Source organism: Phyllobates terribilis, unplaced genomic scaffold, assembly GCF_046119375.1.
Source record: "Phyllobates terribilis strain yellow unplaced genomic scaffold, ASM4611937v1 Scaffold_11__3_contigs__length_659146591, whole genome shotgun sequence".
In the NCBI taxonomy this organism is placed as follows: domain Eukaryota; kingdom Metazoa; phylum Chordata; class Amphibia; order Anura; family Dendrobatidae; genus Phyllobates; species Phyllobates terribilis.
Window position 1 is genome coordinate 214,751,372 of NW_027362771.1, and position 21,777 is coordinate 214,773,148.

Consider the following 21,777-nt stretch of genomic DNA (forward strand, 5'->3'; position numbering starts at 1 on the left):
TTAGAAATACTGATGTACAAAACTCACCAAATACTCAACGTGTGAACGTGGCCTTATACTATATACAGCACTACTATGGTATTGCTGTACATAGCAAAAATCAAGGTCTCCTATGAATACCAGCCACTGGCTGGCTTTCACCGGAGTACTGTCATGACAGGCATGCGGGTCTTCACTCCACACACTGCTGTTAACGTCTGAATAACACAGCTATCATCTATCGGCAAAGATGCGGGCTCAGCTCCTGTGCCTGCATCAAAGGAGGAGACTTGACAAATGATACAATGGTTAAGGGGTTAAAAGAGTTATCCAGGCTTATGATATTGATTAGTAACTATAGTAAGAATAGTTCCCTAATATCAGATCAGTGGGGGTGTTGACACTGAGTAACCCCATTGATCAGCGGTTTACTGCTCGCAAGACAGCAGGGTTGACCACAATAGCTTTATTTTAACAGATGTGTTGGGGGCATTATTTTAACGCGATGGGGTTGTAGTTTAGGGATTGACCTCGGCTCCTTTTGGGAAAGTCCTTTTGTCCCCAATCTGATTTAGATTTATACACAATCCAAAGATAAAAAAAAATAAAGTATTGATATACAAAGTAATGTTTCATTGGATGCGGTGCGCCATGTGCCTATATGCTGCTTTGCCATTTGTTAGTAGGTGTCTTGACTCACGGCCGATTGAATTTCCAGTATTATTTATGCTGTGGCCACCTAGATGACCTACTGTATGCATCCGATCAGGAGCCCCCCTGACACCCAAGGCTATGGGTATGCAGACTTCATACACTACACCAATACCAGTGTGTACAGCCCAACTGAAAGGCATCAGAATCGAAGAGACGCAATCTGGTTTTATTAAACCAGTTTGTATGGCGTTGTATGCTTGGTGCATGGTCTGGATGCTAATAAATCCGGATCACAGAGTGCACCACCCGTCTGATTGGATTCAGGATTATATTCTGTATTTGAACCCATCTAGAACAACACCTGCTGATTATAATATTACTATCATGCAAGAATAAAACCATTTCATGAAGTGAGAGATTTACAAGTATTAGACTTAAACCAGCTTTATGGTTGCCATCTACATACGACAGTGAAAAGGTAAAGCAATAAACACGTATCAGGTAAGTGGAAAGGAACATACAAGTAAATGTCAATGCTTTTGGGTTGAGTTTATTCACAAATATTCTTCATGTGTAGATTTTTTTTTCTTTCAAATTCATAATCATTCCATAATCATACATACAGGTCAAACAAAAGTCAGTAAAAATGCAATTATTCTATTAGAAATTTGCATAAATCAGCATAGGTTGTAAAACATGCCATTTCAATATAACAGTTTATAGGCAAATTCCCAGTTTTAAAGCATAAAAAAAGTACTCTATGAAAGAATTACAAAATCAGTGAGCATTATATTAACGGCTGCTGTATGCAAGCAAATATTAAAGGCCTGGTTCTAGGTCAAGTGCGCCACACTTGTGAAAAAGATCCTCAGATGAAAAAGAAAACAGTTGGGATATGGAAGACTTGGGGGTGAAAAAAAACACATTAGTAGGGAAAATTCAGTCAAAATGATCTTCTGGTACATAATAGACAAATGACAGATTTTGTATTCTCTCGCATTATCACTGATTTCCAGGATATAGGGGCCTAATTGTGGATCAAACCCCTGTAGCATTACTCAACGATTTGATTCCAGGAATCAGACCCCTCATCTAAACAAAGGACCAATCAATGGCAATGTGCTTAGAATATCTGAAAAAAAAAATCTAACATTTCTGTGCTATTCAATAAAAATTCTGAATTAGCCATCGGTGGCGATGTATCTATTATCCGCCAAATGGGTACATTTAAAAACCACAAAATGAGGGAGCTACAAATGTCAGATGTGGCGCATGAGGTAGCACGACTATGCTTACATATGGCCATCTTGATGAAAAATATCCTTTTTTTCCTTTAGAATTATAGAAAGGTGTAGTACCCTGCGCTTCTCTATACTTCTAAAAAAAAGATGATCACAGTTCTATTACATAATGACCATCCAAGTCTCCACCACCTTTTCAGTGGTTTTCACACATACTCGCTCCTCGGTGGCTGCAGAGATTGTGACAACTAATGGCAGAGCAGAAAAATTTATAGAATTGCGTTTTCCCTTTAAAACATTGAAAGGTTTTTTTCCAACAGAATAATCTTTGGTTCCAAGAAATCAAGGCTGTGAAAACAAAATCTGATTAAAAGAACGAATAGTAAAAGATGAAGAGGAAAAAAAAGCTTTATTCTGCGCCAGAGCTGAATATAACTGAACCGCTGTGGTAGTCAAGGGCTTCCATATATGACCTGCCCATTATACCTCTACGGGGTCAATATAAAACAAGAATTGTAACCATGATGTGACATACGGTATAAACTGTGTGCAATATAGAACTAGAGAAGTAAAAAATAAGACATCGGCACTTGCGGCTAAAATGTCAGTTTCCGGTTGTGTGGTGATTCCATTGTACCTGCATTTCACAAGTGGGAAGATATGTATTAATAAAGTGGCCATTGCGTCGGATTATTTCCATAATGTTATATTGCTCTATTCGGTAGAATGCATAGTTCACAAAAAGCAGCAGTGTTCTCTTTCTGCAGCAGAAGAACTTGTCCTGAACTCCACGCTACAGGCCAATGACTAATGTAAGCCATCTTCCCTCAATAAGACAAGGAGCAGCAAAAAAAACTCGCTAATTTCAAGTTTAATGGATATTATTAATGTTACTTTGCAGCTGGAGAAGCCGATCATGGGGTCACTACAATGAGCCCCCTCCAACAATCAGATTATTAATGGACATTTCCTAAGAAAAAGGGTTGTCCAAAGTGGACAATATTTTTAGGGTTCAAGTACATAGCTGTAGATGAGGTCTATGTCCTGTTCAATACTTTTGCCTAAAAAGGTATAAATACCCGCAGAGGAAACATTTTTCGCTTCTTGCTGCTAGGAGAAATCCCTGGGAGATTTACATTATATGAAAGTGAACAGACACATTGGATACAACCAATTAAAGAGAAAACGTCAGCAGGTTTTTGCTATGTAATCTGACAGCAGCATAATGTATAGATAGAGACCCCGATTCCAGCAATGTATCACTTAGTTTACTGGGTGCAGCAGTTAAGATAGTCACAGTTTTCTTTGCTGCACATCCGCACCTTGATCTACACCACAGCTTTCTGTGGACATTGTATAGTGACAAGAGGCTGCAAATCAGTGCTGGGGGCATGGTTGGACTAGGATGCACGAGGCCAGTTGTCCTCTAGTGACAATCTCCTGCAGATAAAACACTGATTTTATTAAAACCGCAAAACACCTACATCACTGTAATCAGAGTCTTTACTCCTACATTATGGTGCTCTCAGATTACATAGCAAAAAACAGCTGATAGATTCCCTTTAAAAGGGGTTTTCCCACGAACAAAAGTTCATTTTAATCAATAGATCTTGGAATAATAACTTCCACAATTGGATGTGTTTAAATAAAATGTTCCTGTGCTGAGATAATCTTATAAATGTTCCCCTGCTGTGTACTGTGTAATGGCTGTGTCTGACCGTGCTGGAATATGGTCTGATCATACCACAGCTCCTGGGCAGGGGAGGAAGCAAAAGAGTATACAGACAGGACAGCACGGGATCACAGAGGATTCTTTCTGTGAGGTAAAACATTTCCCTGCCTGTTTTTAAACAATGTTTTACCTCACAAGAAGAAACAGCTGTGATCCCGTGCTGTAATGTCTGTATACGCTCTTTTCCTTCCTCCCCTGCCCAGGAGATGTGGTATAATCAGACCATATTCCTGCATGATCAGACACAGCCATTACACAGTACACAGCAGGGGCACATTTATAAGATTATCTCAGCACAGGAACATTTTATTTAAACATAATAAATAAATTGTGGAAGTTATTATTCCAAGATCAATTGATTAAAATGAACTTTTGTTTGTGGGAAAACCCCTTTAAGCGATCCCCTATTTTAGTGCCCTTACCAATACAGCCTTGCACTGTATAAATCCCTGAGGGGTACTCTGGTAGTATCCAGTTAATTATCACCTAGGCAATCGATAAGTGATAACTGTTAAGCAGAGGGCATCGGAGCTCCACTGATCGTCAGAACAGAATTCTGTGCTCCCTATCTGAATGGAGTAGTGGTCACACATGTGCCTTGCCACATTAAATTTGTATGCGACTGACAGTAAAACACTTGGCTGTCTTCATCAGTCCCATAGACTATGAATGCAGTGTCAAAACACGTGTGAGATCACTGCTTCATACAACCTATCTGCATCATCTTCAAGTGAAAATATTTAGACGTTCCTTTATTCGAAGCAAGGTTATAGACTGGCTATTTTGTACAACTTCTGCCATTTGCAGAAGAGGTAGGAACACAGATCTTCATGAGAGGTGAGACTTGGTAAGCGGCAGTGGTTTCGCCTTCTTAGGGGACATTGACTCATGTAGGACACTGTACACAACATACAGTGAGCGGTAGATTTACTGAGACAACTGATTAGTGCACGGATAGCTAGAGTAGTAGGTTTGTAGTCAAATTTTACAATTGTACAAGTTAAGAGTTTCTTTTAAATACGTTATAAACATAAGGAAAAAATGAAAAATGCATTGCATGGTACCATCCTATGATAAACTGTATAGTGGTGGTGGAAATATGGAAGGGAAGCAATTGAATGAGATTTCCTCATTTTGTAAAAAGCATAATTGCCACATATACAAACATAAATTAGTAATAGTGTCAATTTCCCCTTATTGCGTGCAGACCACTAATGCATTGTCATGAGCTCCTTCTTTTAGTGGTGGCCATATTGCTTTTTTATGTAGAAGAGAACTTAGTGCAATGGAGCAATCATCAAAATGCTTCAGGACAGGAGTGGAGGAATGACAAACTGAAAACATCATTTTGTAGTGTGTATAGATGAATACCAGGGTGGAATAGTCACAGTTCACCTCTCCACACATGAAGATCCCGCTGTACAGGTCTAGTCAATGGCTGTTTCAGCTTCCGCAGGACCTCTAATGAGCCTCCTGATGCCTCGCTTTCCAGCTGGACCCTTAGGCTTTGCAAAATTTTGTTTGTGTGCATGTTGCTTTGGGTGGACTTCATCATATAGGAAATCTGAGGTCAGTTCATCTCCATTATCTATTTCAAGCTGTACAAATAAAATAAAAAGTTTACCAATCAGTGGTGCCTGAAAGCATGGGAATCTTCAGAATTTTCTAGATTTCCGCATAAACTTGACCCTAAAATTACATCACATTTTCACTCAACTCCAAAAAGATAAAAGAGAATCAAATCAAGCAAATTAATCAAATATATTAGACTCATTTCTTTAAATGAAGAAAATTATCCAATATCATATGTCTGTGCATGGCAAAAGTATGTGAACCGTTGCTTTCAATACCAGGTGTGAAGCAATAACTGCATCTAAATGTTTCTGGTGATTATTGATTAGTTGTACACATCGGCTGTTCTATTATGTTGGTGGACTTTCTCCCATGAACTGTACATATCAGGTCCTTCCGCAACATTTATATATGATTTACATCAGGACTTTGATATGACTTTTCCAAAACTAACTTTACTTAAACCATTCTTGTGTGTGTTTGGAGTCATTTTGTTAAGATCCAGCTCATGGATAGAATTCCTGACATTTTCTTTTAGCATTAGCTAGTAAAATTCAGAGTTAATTATTTCATAAAGATGACAAGTCATCCTGACCCAGATACTGCTAAACAGGTCTCAACCATGACGCATTGCTATGGAGGCTTTCATTGTGTAATGCAGTGATTTTCTTTCTTCAAACGTAACACTTCTCATTTAACCCAAAGCTAAAATTGAAAAGCTATTTCGTGCTCTTCCACTCACAAAATGTTGTTCAGTTTCCTCCTGGTGGAGGATTCATGAACATTAACATTTTCCAATGTGAGAGGCCTTTAGTTGCTTAGAAGTTTAGCAGGTGACCACAGATGAGCAAATGTATTAGAATTTTACAAAAATTTGCATTCTGGAGAATATGGACATTTTTTGTAATTCGTTCGGCGCGGATTCAGCGAAACGGCAGGCTGCAGCCGCCATCTTTCTGAACAGCAAAAGACCAGCAAAAGGTTAAAAAAAAAAAAAAAACACCTCACTGATCTGGCCATCCCCACTGCTCCCTACCCTCTCTATGGTGTTCTGCAACTCCATCGTGTTGCATCTGTGCCCTGCTGTTCACTGTAGGCTGGGGCTTCTGGCCACGAGCAGGCACAGGAGTTTTCTGCGCATGCTCCGGAGCCTACTCCCAGCTGGAAGTCCCAACTTAAAGTGTACAATGGGCCAGATATTCGACAAGCGAAAGACTGGACAGGGCTGGAAGCAATAGGGATGATTGTAAAGGTGAGCGGGGAGGTATGTTTTTTTTTTTTCTTCACCTTTTGCTGCCATCTTAATTTTCCGACCGACCTCGATGCTCCCTGCCCTCAGTCCAGTTCTCCGTCGCATTGCTCACATTAGGCTGGGGCTTCTTGCCGCCAGCAGACCCTGGAATTCACTGTTCATGCTCCCGGGCATCCTTGTAGCCGGAAGACCCGGTTTAGAGTGCACACCGGCTGGGGATGTGACAACGAAATGGGGAGCAGGACTGGACAGTGGGCAGGGAGAAGAGAGCGGGTGAGAGAGGGGAGTATTACATTATTTATTTTCAGGGTGGATAAAAATCAATGTTTTTTTTAAAAAAATCAAAAAAAAAAAAATCAGATTTTTTTGATTTAAATCGGATTTTTTTCAATAAACTGCTTTTTGAGGAAAATATTTTACCATCCAAAGGTTCTTCCATCATGAGATAAAGCTGAGTTGTTTAACTCAGTAGAATAAAGGCTGTATATGTGTAACATTCACAATGCCATGCTCTTCCAGAGGTTTCTGTAGGATTAGTGGGCAGTTTCTCTCCTATATTATCACAGACGCTCGCTTTACTTACGCAGTTCTCAAAACTGAATTGGACTCCGCAGAGGTCCCAGCCTCTTCTTCACGGCAAAAATGTTACAACATGAACAGAGTTGAGAAAAAGACCTTAATCCTATTGTTCTACAAACCTATGAATACAGAATCAACCCCTTCAGTGCCAAGTCCAAGAAGTTAGACAATATGTTTCTGATTGTTTGGAGTGGAATAGATCTGCACAACACAAGAAGAATGTGAATCTAAGTGTGAGGAGGAGGAAGGGCAAGCAGACAAGAAAATGAAAGTGAAACTTTGAGCACAATACTGCAGCATAGCCACAGACAGACAAGTCAGGATCTGTTTGTGTGTACGATCTGAGGTTTATTACATTCTTTCCTTATAATGGCAGCAGGCCGTAAAAGAGATCCAGTTTGGGAATATTTTAATGAAGCTCCTTCGCCTATCGGTAAGGCAGGCATGCGTGCAAAATGCAAACGATGCAACAAAGAGATGCAAGGCCTGGTGGCGCGAATGAGGCAACATCATGAGAAGTGCGGTGATGAAGATGACCAAAGAAACACTTCTGAACAGGCAGGATCTGTTGGTAAACATTTTTATTGAATCCTATTTCTAAAGACTGAACTGTCATGTGTGAGAAAAATTATATTTCTTATTATTACTGCATGTTACTGTTATTTGGTACAGTTATGAAGAAAAACAAATATTCCTTTTGGGGCAGGGGCAGTGATGTGTTGTGTACAATAAGCAGAAATTGTATAAACAATAAAATAACAGCATTGACTTTTTTTGTTTAGGGGAATTCATGGATTCTGGAAACTATCCACCTCCAAGATCACCATCATCCTGTTCTACAGTTTCAGAGTAATCCATCCAGGATAGTGCTTCATTAGCAGCAGCATCATCATCATCATCAGACACCCACAGCCACATATCACCATCACCCAAAAGGAAGAAAAAACCTTTACCTCCTGGAACCAGCATAGGTTTGTGATAAGAACTAGCAGATTAGAAAAAGAGTTGATTGATGAAAAAATTGCCCAGTTTATTTATGCAACGAACACTTCTTTCCGTCTGACTGAGAACCCACATTTTATTAATATGGTTCAGTCACTGAGACCAGGATACAGTCCACCCAGCAGAGCCGATGCTGAAGGGAAACTGCTGGATCAAGTGTATGACAGAGAAATGGAGCAATGTGCAACAGCTCTGGAGGGTAAAATTGTTAACCTAAGTATTGATGGGTGGAGTAATGTCCACAATGATCCTATTGTATGTGCTTGTATAACAACAGAGGAAGGTAAAGTCTTCCTTGCACAAACAACTGATACGTCAGGAAATGCACACACAGCAGAATACTTACAAGAAGTGGAAGTAAAAGCTATAACAACATGTGAACAAAAATTCAAATGTCTAGTACGCAGTTTGGTCACTGACAATGCTGCAAACGTATCCAAGATGAGAAGAAATTTAGAAGAGCAGGGAGGGAATACAAAGCTGCTAATAACATATGGTTGCATTCCTAATTTGCTGCACCTCTTAGCCAAAGACTTAAGTGTTCCAGAAATAAAGGCTAATGTTGTTGAAATTGCTAAATACTTCCGTAATAATCATTTTGCTGCAGCAGCTCTGAAAAGGATGGGTGGAACCAAGCTAACGCTCCCACAAGATGTTAGATGGAACTCTGTGGTGGACTGTTTTGAGCAGTATATCAAAAACTGGCCTATTCTGATGACACTTTGTGAAGAAAATCGAGATAAAATAGATGGCACTGTCACGGCCAAAATCCTCAACATTGGGCTTAAGAGAAATGTTGAACATATGCTGAGCTTCCTGAAACCCATCTCTCAAGCTTTAAACAAAATACAGAAAAATAGCTGTTTTATTGCGGATGCTGTTGAAATTTGGAAGGAACTGAGTGAACACTTAAAAACAGAACTACACATGGACAGAATTAAATTACAAGCAGTAAACAAACGAATGGGACAAGCACTGACTCCAGCTCATTTTTTGGCAAATATTGTCAATATCCAATATCAGGGTCAAAACCTAAGTGCTGAGGAAGAGGAGTTAGCTATGACATGGGTATCCAGCAATCATCCATCTTTAATGCCAACTATAATAAACTTCAGAGCTAAGGGGGAACCATTCAAGAAATATATGTTTGCTGAAGATATTTTAAGGAAGGTCACACCAGTAAACTGGTGGAAGTCACTTAAGCGCTTGGATTTAGAGACTGTTCAAGTAATGATTTCACTTTTAACAGCAGTAGCTTCTTCTGCAGGCGTTGAAAGAATATTCTCTTCCTTTGGACTCATTCATTCTAAATTGAGAAATCGGTTGGGACCCAATAAAGCAGGAAAGCTTGTTTTTCTTTTCCAGATTATGAATAGGAACAAAGAAGAAGATGATGATGAAGATGACGACGAGTGAGCTACAGAGGACAGCAGGGACAGTAGTATTTAAGTTTTTCATGTGTCGGCTGGGCTGACAGTCCAAGTTTCTTAAAATATATATATATATATTTTGTTTAGCCAAATTAGTTAACAAACATGGATGTTTGTTTAAGCAAATAACTTATGCTGTAATGTTGTTATTGTTTCAGTTGAATAAATCTATTTAAATTGTTATTAAGGTCAGGATTATTTTTCTCCTTTCTAAGTACAACAGAACAGTGGTGTCCAAATATGAATGATTAACCCATCAAACTGGGGAGAAAAAAGTAATATAAAAAGTGATTCTAAAAATCTTCATCTACTTGCATGTTAAAGTAAAGTAGCAAGAACTAGTTTAGGTAGAAACTTTGATTTAAATCACTGATTTAAATCAAGCCTTACTGACTAGTGATTTAAATCAGTTAGATTTAAATCAAATCCACCCTGTTTATTTTATTTTTACATATTATGTTTATTATACTCTCAAATCTGGAAAGACCCATGAGCATAATAAGGAACATTATATTTATTAGATTTTCTCTGTAGAATTCGGGCAAACCGGCGAATTAGAATTTTGTCTGATCCGCTCATCTCTACATGTGACCTCACGGATTATTATACCCTTTGATCTTGATGTGATTTTTGACAGATCTACTTGAAAAGACGAGGTTGTATCTGCTAATTTTAAAGCCTAAAGAGGTTGTCCACTACTGGGAACAACCCCTTCTTAATTACTATAGTCCCCCATATAAAATAAAACAACCTATACTCACTTCCAGTGCTGTTGGCGCCAAGTCTCGCGTGATGTCACGCCATGTGAGTCCTGTACCCAAACAGCGGCCACTCCACTTCCTAGACGAAACTGCCAACTGAAGCAGTCCGAACCGCTGCTGCTCTCTCACCTCCTCCTGATGTTAGTTACGTCTGAAGGAAGTGAGTGAAGAGGCCCACTAGCGGCGTGGGTGCAGGGCTCATGTGAAATAACATCACGCAGGCCCTGGGAGACCCTGCGCCAACGTCACACAAATGACACCGGAGCAGAGTACAGGTTGTTTTTATTTTATATGGAGGAATATAGAAGGAGTTGTCCAAGTAGTAGACAACTGCTTTAACTGCTAAAGTATTAATAAAGAAACCAGAAACTGGTCAATGTGGCTGCAGTGGTAAAATGAAAATAGGATCAATCCAGACAATGTACCTAGGGTACAAGTACAAGCTGAAACGCGACAAACTGTTAGCCTTATTTGCGTGCTCAAAGTAACAATCTCTAAGGTCTGCAGCAACATAACATAACCAAGTAGTCTGAACAAGGCAATATTACCTTTTTGACAATTTCCATCATTAGCTGTTTTTCAATGACATCTAACAATGGGATCTTGCAACTGGAATAAAGCATTCGCTCTCGTATACTGCAGTTATACCCGGGCATTGAATAAATAAACACTGTAAAGATATAATAACATACATTTCTAAGCATAAACATTTGAAAATAAAATTCTGGATGTAGATAATCACAATCTGAGCAGCACCATGTGGCTCATGTGAACTATAGTCTTGCATTAGCTTCTATTATTTGCATATATATTCATTTGAACATGTTACATATGTGTTCTATGATGGGATAGTACTACATGACTTAAAAGGACCCTGCTGCCTCAATAAATACTACTTACCTGCATTTATAGGGGTAATCTGCAGGTAAAGTGTTTAAATCAGGGGTCTCAAACACGCGGCCCTCCTTGTGGCCCGCAGGCACAGACCCCGTAACGATTGCGGCGCTCTCCAGCAGCCGCGGACATCAGCGCTGTAATGCAGTGTATTGCCGCGCAGAGACTGGCTCTCTGCACAGCAATACCAGTGTCAGCCGCGGGCCTATCAGAGGCCAGCAGCTGACATCTGCGCATGGCAGTGACGTCATACGCCGCTGCGCTGGGACGCAGAGGTCAGCTTCTGGCCTCTGATAGGCCGGCGGCTGACACTGGTATTGCTGTGCAGAGAGCCGGTCTCTGCGCGGCAATACACTGCATTACAGCGCTGATGTCGGCGGCTGCTGGAGAGAGCCACGATCGTTACGGGGTCTGTGCCTGCGGGCCACAGGTGCAGAAAGAACGCCGAGGGAACGGAGGACAGGTGAGAATCTTTTTTTTTTTTTTCTCTCTGTCATGTGAAATACAGCACAGGGGACCTGTGCCCAGTATAGGGGGGGTACCGTGCGCAATATGGGGGAGGACGGGGACCCTGAGCACAGTATGGGGGGCGGGACGGGGACCCTGAGCGCAGTATGGGGAGGGGGGGGGGGGAACTGGATGGGGGACCATGTCTGCAAGATGAGGACCAGGAAGGGGGGACCATGTCTGCTATATGGGGGACCTGGAGGGGAGACCACGTCTGCAATATGGGGGACCTGGAGGGGAGACCACGTCTGCAATATGGGGGACCTGGAGGGGAGACCACGTCTGCAATATGGGGGACCTGGAGGGGAGACCACGTCTGCAATATGGGGGACCTGGAGGGGAGACCACGTCTGCAATATGGGGGACCTGGAGGGGAGACCACGTCTGCAATATGGGGGACCTGGAGGGGAGACCACGTCTGCAATATGGGGGACCTGGAGGGGAGACCACGTCTGCAATATGGGGGACCTGGAGGGGAGACCATGTCTGCAATATGGGGGACCTGGAGGGGAGACCATGTCTGCAATATGGGGGACCTGGAGGGGAGACCATGTCTGCAAGATGGGGGACCTGGAGGGGAGACCATGTCTGCAAGATGGGGGACCTGGAGAGGAGACCATGTCTGCAAGATGGGGGACCTGGAGGGGAGACCATGTCTGCAAGATGGGGGACCTGGAGGGGAGACCATGTCTGCAAGATGAGGACCAGTTCAAAAGGTGCATAGAAAATAAAATGGTATAACTAAAAATGTCACTTTGTCATGCAAATAATGCGGCCCCCCAAATTAAATGTTTTTCCGTGTGCGGCCCATATGCCCAGAGGAGTTTGAGACCCCTTGTTTAAATTGTGCTTGGCTGCCTTACTGGAGCAGCAGCTGCAGGGAGAAATGAAGCTATAATCTACAGTCACAGTATAGTCAATGCGCTCACTGCGCATTGTAATACCTCCATGACACATTGATTGACAGCGTGCTCTGCATCATATGAGTGGAGACCAGGCGCTGTCAGTGCGCAGGGGATTGATTACAGTGCGCAGGGGATTGATTACAGTGCGCAGGGGATTGATTACAGTGCGCAGGGGATTGATTACAGTGCGCAGGGGATTGATTACAGTGCGCAGGGACTACAACTGCTCCCTGTACCGCTCCAAAGACTGTGCGAGCGGCTGCAGGGAGAAGATTACTTTATTTTCTCCAGGCATTCGCTGTTCCAGCAAGGCAGCTAAATTATGTTTCTGGAGGCGACAGGTTAATTTTAAAAGGATTGTCCTCGACTTGCATAAACCCTTCTTAAATGAAATAGTTACGCATGTAAAATAAAAAGAGCATATACTCACCTCCTGGACTAGCGCCGTTCCATCAATGTTGGTGCTGTGTACCACTTGTGTGGCATTGTTATGCCACATGAGCACAAATCTCCTGGACCAATCCAGCAGTAGTGTATATGCAGTTTCTACTTTACATAAAGCACGGTTTCATTTAAAGGGAATCTGTCAGCAGGTTTTTACTACCTCATCTGAGAGCAGTGTAATATCGGTAAAGAGAAGCTGAATCCAAAGGTGTATCACTTAGTTTACTGGATGCAACAGTTCTGACACATTCAGATCTTTTAGATTTAGAATGAAGCAGAGCTGAGAAAGCTAACCCCGCCCACACCAGGCATGCCATGTACAAATTCCAATACAGTGAGCTGCTTATCACAGGGGGAAGGGAGCGTTGCAGGACTAGTGTAGTCGGCAATGTTAATCTCTTAGTGATAAATCCTTCATCGTTAGTAATTAGCACACAATTAGACAAGTGACACATCCCTGAATTTTGTGTTTCAGCCTCTTCCTCCTGCCGTCTTCAGATTGCATAGCAAAAACCTGCTGACAGATTCCCTTTAAGAAGGGGTTGTCCAAGTAGTCAATAGTAATTTAATCAATATGGCTCCATTTATTAAAATGTATTTAATGGGTTAAAGGAGTTATCCCACAAACTAAGCTCATATTAATTAACAGATCTTAGACTCAAAATAAGTTTCACAATTGGATGGGCTTTAAATAAAATGTTCCTGTGCTGAGATAATCTTATAAATGTTCCCCTGCTGTGTACTGTGTAATGATTGTGTGTGACTGTGCTGGAACATGGTCTGATCATACCACATCTCCTGGGCAGCGGGGGGGGGGGGGGAGCAAAAGAGTATACAGACAGGACAGTATTGGATTGCAGCTGATGCTTTCTGTGAAGTAAAACATTTCCCTACCTGTTTTTAAATATGTTTTACCTCACAGAAAGCATCGGCTGGGATCCAATACTGTCCTGTCAGTATACTCTTTTGCATCCTTCCCTAGCCAGGAGATGTGGTATGATCAGACCATGTCCTTGCACGGCCAGACAACCATTACACAGTATATAGCAGGTTCATATTTAGAAGATTATCTCAGCACAGGAACATTTTTTTAACACATCCAATTGTGGAACTTATTATTATCCCAAGATCTATTGATTAAAATGAACTTTGTTCGTGGGACTAACCACTGTAAATAAGAAACAATAGGTCTTCTGAATTCATTCTTAGTTACCTGAAAAGGGAAATCATTTAAAATGATTGATAAAAGCAAGTCCAGTACCTATAGAGTCCAAGTAATCCCCTTCATGGGAATGCTTGTAGAGGAAAAAGTGGTATCGTGCAGCATCTTTTGGAACCCTTGCTGGCAAGTCCTTCACTTCTGTGTACGCCGTGTTTGCCAAAACAATAATTTCATTCTGTAGGTCAATTTTCTAAGAAGAAAGAGCATTAATAGGAGGACATGAATACATGATATGAAATGCATTAGGTCACATCACTGTTTTACATAGTGCTAGCAGACATGCAAATAGGGTGAGCCTGGAAAATTAAATTCAGAGCTGACAAGTCCTATGTATTTGAATGAACAACATGTACATCTGTGCAAGTAAAAGGAAATATTAGGACTAACAAGTACTTCAGCTTACAGCTGAATGTAGAGTTTGCAGTTCTGGTAGGCAATTATAGAAAACTACAAGAATGCATTCATACAGTATGAGGCTATGTTCACAAGTTGCATTTTTGCAGCTTTTTTATGCAAATTAAAAGCTTCTTTTCACAGTACTAGCAAAAGCTATGAGATTTCAGAAATGTCATGCACACACTTGTTTTTTTTTCCAGACTAACTTAGAAAACTGCACATTTTTTAAGTCAGCAGCATGTCAATTCTTTTGTTTTTGCAGAGTTTACACCCATAAAAAGAAATGAGAACGTGCATAAACATTGTTGGATTTATGGTGAATAAAGCCAACTTATTAAGCATGTACTGTAGACAAATCACAAAAGTAATCAGCACCAAAAAACAAGGGGACAGTGACTTTTTTAGTGGTAAAGCGATTCCCCTCATGTTGGGTTTATACACTACTTGGTTGCCAAAATAAAGGATATAGTGCCATTTAGGACCTCTCTACTTGCAGAAGCTTTGTTAACTTATGGTACGTGCACACAATCAGGAGCTGCTGCATGCTTATGAAGTATCAAACCCACAGCGTCCAGATGTTACAGCATAGTGGATGGGATTTGTAGAAATGCATCTGAGGCTGTGGATCAGCAGTGGACACTGACTTGCGGTGCATCTTTCAGACCCGCAGCATGTCAACTTCTCTTGAGGGTCCACATGTGGACTTTCCCCATAGATTAACATCTGCGAGGAAAGTCAATGTTTAAAAAAAAAAAAAAAAATGTACACACACACACACACACACACACACACACACACACACACACACACACACACACCCCTAGGTCTGAATGAATGAAACATTCTCATTGAATACTTTGTTCTGTACAAAGTTGAATGTGCTGACAACAAAGTCACACAAAAATCATCAATGGAAATCAAATTTATTAACCAATGGAGGCCTGGATTTGGAGTCACCCCCAAAATTAAAGTGGAAAAACACACTATAGGCTGATCCAACTTTGATGTAATGTCCTTAAAACAAGTCAAAATGAGGCTCAGTATTGTGTGTGGCCTCCACGTGCCTGTATGACCTCCCTACAATGCCTGGGTATGCTCCTGATGAGGTTGCGGATGGTCTCCTGTGGGATCTCCTCCCAGACCTGGACTAAAGCATCCGCCAACTCCTGGACAGTCTGTGGTGCAACGTGACGTTGGTGGATGGAGCGAGACATGATGTCCCAGATGTGCTCAATCGGATTCAGGTCTGGGGAACGGGCGGGCCAGTCCATAGCTTCAATGCCTTCATCTTGCAGGAACTGCTGACACACTCCAGCCACATGAGGTCTGGCATTGTCCTGCATTAGGAGGAACCCAGGGCCAACCGCACCAGCATATGGTCTCACAAGGGGTCCGAGGATCTCATCTCGGTACCTAATGGCAGTCAGGCTACCTCTGGCGAGCACATGAAGGGCTGTGTGGTTCTCCAAAGAAATGCCACCCCACACCATTACTGACCCACTGCCAAACCGGTCATGCTGAAGGATGTTGCAGGCAGCAGATCGCTCTCCACGGCGTCTCCAGACTCTGTCACGTCTGTCACATGTGCTCAGTGTGAACCTGCTTTCATCTGTGAAGAGCACAGGGCACCAGTGACAACTTTGTCAATCCTTGTGTTCTGGGGCAAATGCCAAGCGTCCTGCACGTTGTTGGGCTGTGAACACAACCCCCATTTGTGGACGCCGAGCCCTCATACCACCCTCATGGAGTCGGTTTCTAACCGTTTGTGCAGACACGTGCACATTTGTGGTCTACTGCAGGTCATTTTGCAGAACTCTGGCAGTGCTCCTCTTGTTCCTCCTTGCACAAAGGCGGAGGTAGCAGTCCTGCTGCTGAGTTGTTGCTCTCCTAAGGCCCCCTTCAAGTCTCCTGGTGTACTGGCCTGTCTACTGGTAACGCCTCCAACCTCTGGACACTACACTGACAGACACAGCAAACCGTCTTGCCACAGCTCGCATTGATGTGCCATCCTGGATGAGCTGCACTACCTGAGCAACTTCTGTGGGTTGTAGCATCCGGCTCATGCTACCACGAGTGTGAAAGCACAACCAACATTCAAAAGTGACCAAAACATCAGCCAGAAAGCATTGGTTCTGAGATGTGGTCTGTGGTCCCCACATGCAGAACCACTCCTTTATTGAGGGTGTCTTGATAATTGCCAATAATTTCCATCTATTGTCTATTCCATTTGCACAACAGCATGTGAAATTGATTGTCAATCAGTGTTGCTTCCTAAGTGGACAGTTTGATTTCACAGAAGTTTGATGTACTTGGAGTTATATTCTGTTGTTTAAGTGTTCCCTTTATTTTTTTGAGCAGTGTATATATATACATAATATGTATGGGCCACAGGCGGCTCCTGACCATGTGCACATACCCTAACAGATCTGAATAGGTTTGACTGCTGAGATAACCACTAAGCCATCATTCAGACGTCAGTGTCATGTTGTACCTGTTTTGTTTTCCACAGATGTAACATGTACCCATTATAATCTATAGTGCTTTTCACATGTCCATGTTTTTTCACAGACTGTGTCTATGCATAACACACAGACATGTCCATTTTTTCTGGTAGGATGGATGAAAAGGGTCAATACAAGTCTATGGGTCAGTGAAAAACCCTACAGCACATACATGGCATCAGTGTGCTGTTCATGTTTAACATTGCACAGTATAGGAGAAGCTTTGCAAGTTATTTCTTTCTTTATCCATCAGTAAAAAACACTGCTGGTAAAAACAGACACATGGATGACACAGGTACCATTTTTTCATGTACATGTTTAAACACAAATGTGTGAATGATGCCTAATCAGTAGAACAGGGCATTTTATCTTCTTTGTCCTCTTTAGAATGGAGCAGCAGTGACATTGCCCATCCACCCTCCATTCCTTCACTATAGAGCTGCGGAGTGGTGTGCTCAGCTTTTCCAGACAGCCCCATAGAGAATGAATGGTGAGGTGGTTGGGCGTGCTCACTGCTGCTCCATTCTAAAAGGGAATAAAAGTGCCCCGATCTTCCAATCAGCGAGTGTCTCAGCACTCAGGCAGCTAGGAATCTATAGGTTATTACCCACCTCTTCGATACATAACTTATAGTCGCTGGACAACTTCTTTAAATTCTACATTTGTGGCTGCATTGCTACCATTTATAGTCTCAACCATTTAATGATCAGATAGTTATTAAATAGTAAAAGCTGGTTTAATGGCTATATATTTTTTTCTTATGGGGGGAAGGCATAGTAATTTTTGTATGGCTTTTTCATGGCAGATGTAACTATTTTTCAGCCATTTTTATATATGTAGCTCATTTTAATTACAGTGTTATTGCAGTTTGATTAATTAAACATCATATAGTGGACCTATAATAAAGCTTTGCTATGTTCAATATGTGAGGTCTGTTCCATTTCTGGCCAAGGTTAAGGCTATGAGTACCGTATAGAAGCACCTAGGTCTAAGCAAAAAATGTGGTAAAATCTTTAAAAACATGTCTGCTGACACTATTATGGGGGAGATCTGCAGCTGGAGGGCCACAGGTTGTGCAATACTCTTGCATGAGCCTCCTTTTTAAAAAGTTCAAGAACGCCAAAAATTACTGGCCTTTTTTGGTTGCCACAAATCCACAAAAAAGGCTGTAATAAGAGATCCAAAAGAAGTAATGCAGGAACTGTGATCCAAGTGTGAGGATCACATGGTTAGGCTGCATTCACACCTGAATGTGTCAACATCTGAGAGAATCAAACAGATTTTTTTCTCAGGGTTTATACGGATTGTGGCTCTTTTTTTTCCCCTCACTGAAGACCCGTGCTTGTTTACACGTCGATAAAAAGACCCCTGGACGGTCTGTTATACAAATTTATCTAAGCACTAGATATGTGAATTTACTAAGCAACAGATATGCGAGACAGGGATGCAAAATGGAAGCACTTGGACAGGTTTGAAATGTCACAATTATTGCACAACTCAATGTGGTGTAAAAATGTTGAGAACGTAATTTCTCCATCTTCTCCATGGTCTGTGTCCCCGTAAATCAGACTGCACTTGGATGACATCAGAGTGCAGTCGGATGTTTTACTCACACCCATAGAATTGTATGGGTGTGCATGGTCCGATTATGGGACACACTCACAGCATGCTGAGATTTTTTTTTTTTCTCATCTCGAAAAATAAATCACAGATCTGCCCTCCTTCCCTCATAGTATAATATTTGTCCGAGTGTGATCCGATAAAACATCACAGAGCACTCGGCCGTGTTATACGCTCATGTGAGCAAGCCCTAAAACTACAGAATTCTTTGTGAAACATTTTATTCTTGTGTAAGTTAAAGAGCAAATAAAAGCGAAAGAAAAAAAGTCAATGTTTCTGAAGTAGCCGACAGCTATGACCGATCCCGTCCTACAAGGAAGCAGGACTTACTCACCAACTGGACATAATTCAGCTTCATACTCTTCAATTGATTCAGTGCCTGGAAGGCATCTCTCTCTACTGGAAATGCAACTCCTTGGAGAGTCTGGTGTTTAGTGTCTACGGAAACCTCAGAGTGAGTCTGAAAACCCAATAAAGGAACATTTCATTAATAAAATGATCACGTCACAGCAAACATAATGGGACACCATAAGCTTACATTAGCAGTACCTACACTGCCCTGTGCTATGGAGGTGTGAAGGATAACAAGTGCTGCTTATTATCCTAATGTATAGAATTGCGCTAGGAAAGGAGGGAGGGGCGGATATTTTAACCCCATAAACCTGGATTACAGCATTAGGGAAATCCTGTGCCCCAGCTACAGTTTCTTCTTTAAAAACACAAACTGCGCTTTACTCACCCTACCTAGGCCCAGCTCAGTCTCCACCGCTTCTCCTTGTGTCTGTTATTGTCTGCAGCACTAACGTTATGTCGACTGTGCTGCAGACAATCAGTGAACTCAGTGGCTCATGTCGTCAATTCAGGCAGAGTCGCTGAGCTCAGTTATTGGTTGCAGTGCTATCGACAGGACATCGGCACTGCATAGAAAAACAGACTCCTGGCAGCGGTGTAGACTCGGCACTGGACCTGGGGAGGGTGGGGAAAACACAGTTAAAAAAACAAACAAACTGCAACCAGGGGACAGGTATTTTCCAAAGCAAGGCAACCCCTTTAAAGAACCCGGACAAATGTGGCCTTGTAGTACAAAGATTTTTTTTTTATATATTTTTTCCATCATTGCATTATAATTTATTTTTTATTGTCATAGCTGTGTGAGGGCTTGTTTTTTGCAGAATGACTTGTTAATAGCACCATTCTGGGGTACATACAACCTACTGCCTAAATTTTATCAACTCTATGGGAAGAAATAGAAAAATAAAAAACAGCAAATCTACAGTTTAACATTTATAGTTTTCATACTGCACAAATAAGGTATTAACTTTATTCTGAGGGACAGATTTAATATCATAGAAATATGGCAGCACAAAAAAATATTTTGAGTGTTTTGAGAGACATAATTTTCACTATTTTTCAGTCAATGGAGGGGAGAGGGTTTATTTTTCGTGTGACGAGATGGAGTTTTCTTTGGTCCCATTTTGGGGTACATATGACTTATCACTATTTATTGCAATTTTTAGGTGGTGGAATAAACAAAAATAAATAATTATTGATTATTTTAAAATGCTGTTCATTAATTATACAGTATTGTTAACAAGCTATTTTTTCAGCAGTTTGATACAATGATAAAACCAAGTTAATTTACTTAGTTAATATTTTACGACTTTCTCCCCCCAGATTTTTTTTTTTATTGTTTTGCTACTTTTGTGCAAGAAAAAAAATTGTTTCTCTTTTGGTTATATTCTGAGAGAAATGACTCTCGTTTACAGAGCAGTATAAGGGCTTGTTTTTGTGTAACGAGCTGGAGTTTTATTGGTATCATTTTGGGATACATAACAATTTTTGATCATTTTTTGTTTCATTTTATGTGAGGGAGCGTATGAACAAAAACATCAATTCTGGTTATTTCTATGCAGCGTTCTCTGTGGGTGATAAACAGTTTAGTTTTATAGTATGGGTCATTATGGATGGGGTGATACAATATGTATTTCTTTTGGGCGTTTGTTGATTGACAAACTACCTTTTTTGGGGGGGGGGGGGGAATAAATTTTTTACAACAGTTAAACATTTTATTTATTTTACAATATTTTTAGCCATACAAAAAGACTTATCCATGTAATTAAAAAATTACATGTTTTAATAAAAAGCCTGTTAGTGTTATAGTGCCAGGCAAAGTAATAGATGAAGCATCTGGTATGATCTATTAGACTTTGGTCTATGGTAGACATACAAACCACAGATGGGCTTCTAGTTTCCACAGAAACCATTGGTTCCTCTGGATCCCGTTGCGGGAAGCTGATGGAGTGATAAAGGGAGCAACCTCTCTCTGTCACACTCCTTACATACCTCGGTTGCTACTGACAGGAGTCCATTAAGGCTTTGCAAACACTGACTCATTCCCCCTCTGCCGTTTCTGGGCTAGGTGTCAGGAAGCATTTAAAGGGGCTATCCAGGTTTGGCACGAAAGTCTGTAAACACGCACAATGTCAGGATTCTTGGGTGCAGGCGGTCATGTAATTGCAAGTATGTGATATGCATACTCCCGGCCACATTCTGACTAGATGTGCTTCGCTCAGTACAAGTGAATTGAGCAAGGTTGCACACGTCTAGTCAGAATGTCGCCGGAAGTATGCATATCAAATACTTGTGGTCACATAACTGCCCAGTCTCGCCGCTGGTACCAGAAAATCCTGACAGGGCACGCTGTGAGGAATCTGCACTTTCGTGTCAAAAGTGGACAATCCCTTTAAGGCTCCTGGGCCCAATGTAACAATTGCATCAAGGTCCACACTTACCATTTATCAGTTATAGTACAGGTCTGTTTATATAGGGCAATAAATAATTTTATAAATTGGGGGAAAAAAATGCAGGCTGATTAAAACACTACATACCGATGTATAGTTTACCCAAGAAATGCAGACTAGATTATTATATAACATATAGATGGAAGTTTACGAAGAATGATGGGCCATACACCCATTTTAAGCATAATAGCGCAGAGTAAGATGCATCAAAATCATTAGGAGGTGCGCATATCTTTTCAATGTTGCTTTTATTGAGAAAACAATCAATACAGAGTATAAATATTC

At 41.2% G+C, this 21,777-nt stretch overlaps 2 protein-coding genes across 3 annotated transcripts in view; one reads left to right on the forward strand and one right to left on the reverse strand.

Annotated features, from left to right (window-relative positions):
- Nucleotides 1-1,167: 1,167 nt before the first annotated feature.
- Nucleotides 1,168-21,777, reverse strand: part of TWF1 (twinfilin actin binding protein 1) — a 64,576-nt gene continuing 43,966 nt past the window's right edge. For both annotated transcript variants that reach the window (XM_073652034.1, XM_073652035.1), the window contains 4 exons: nt 19,026-19,151; nt 14,214-14,364; nt 10,751-10,872; nt 1,168-5,204 (listed from right to left, as the gene is read on the reverse strand). In XM_073652034.1, coding sequence (XP_073508135.1) covers nt 5,034-5,204; nt 10,751-10,872; nt 14,214-14,364; nt 19,026-19,151 — 570 coding nt within the window. In that variant the 3' untranslated portion in view covers nt 1,168-5,033. The remainder of the gene's footprint in view (nt 5,205-10,750; nt 10,873-14,213; nt 14,365-19,025; nt 19,152-21,777) is intronic.
- On the forward strand, nt 6,805-9,491 carry LOC141165930 (uncharacterized). The gene is made up of 2 exons (XM_073652033.1): nt 6,805-7,580; nt 7,792-9,491. The coding sequence occupies exon 2, from the start codon at nt 8,096-8,098 to the stop codon at nt 9,425-9,427; it is 1,332 nt and encodes a 443-aa protein (XP_073508134.1). The 5' UTR covers nt 6,805-7,580; nt 7,792-8,095; the 3' UTR covers nt 9,428-9,491.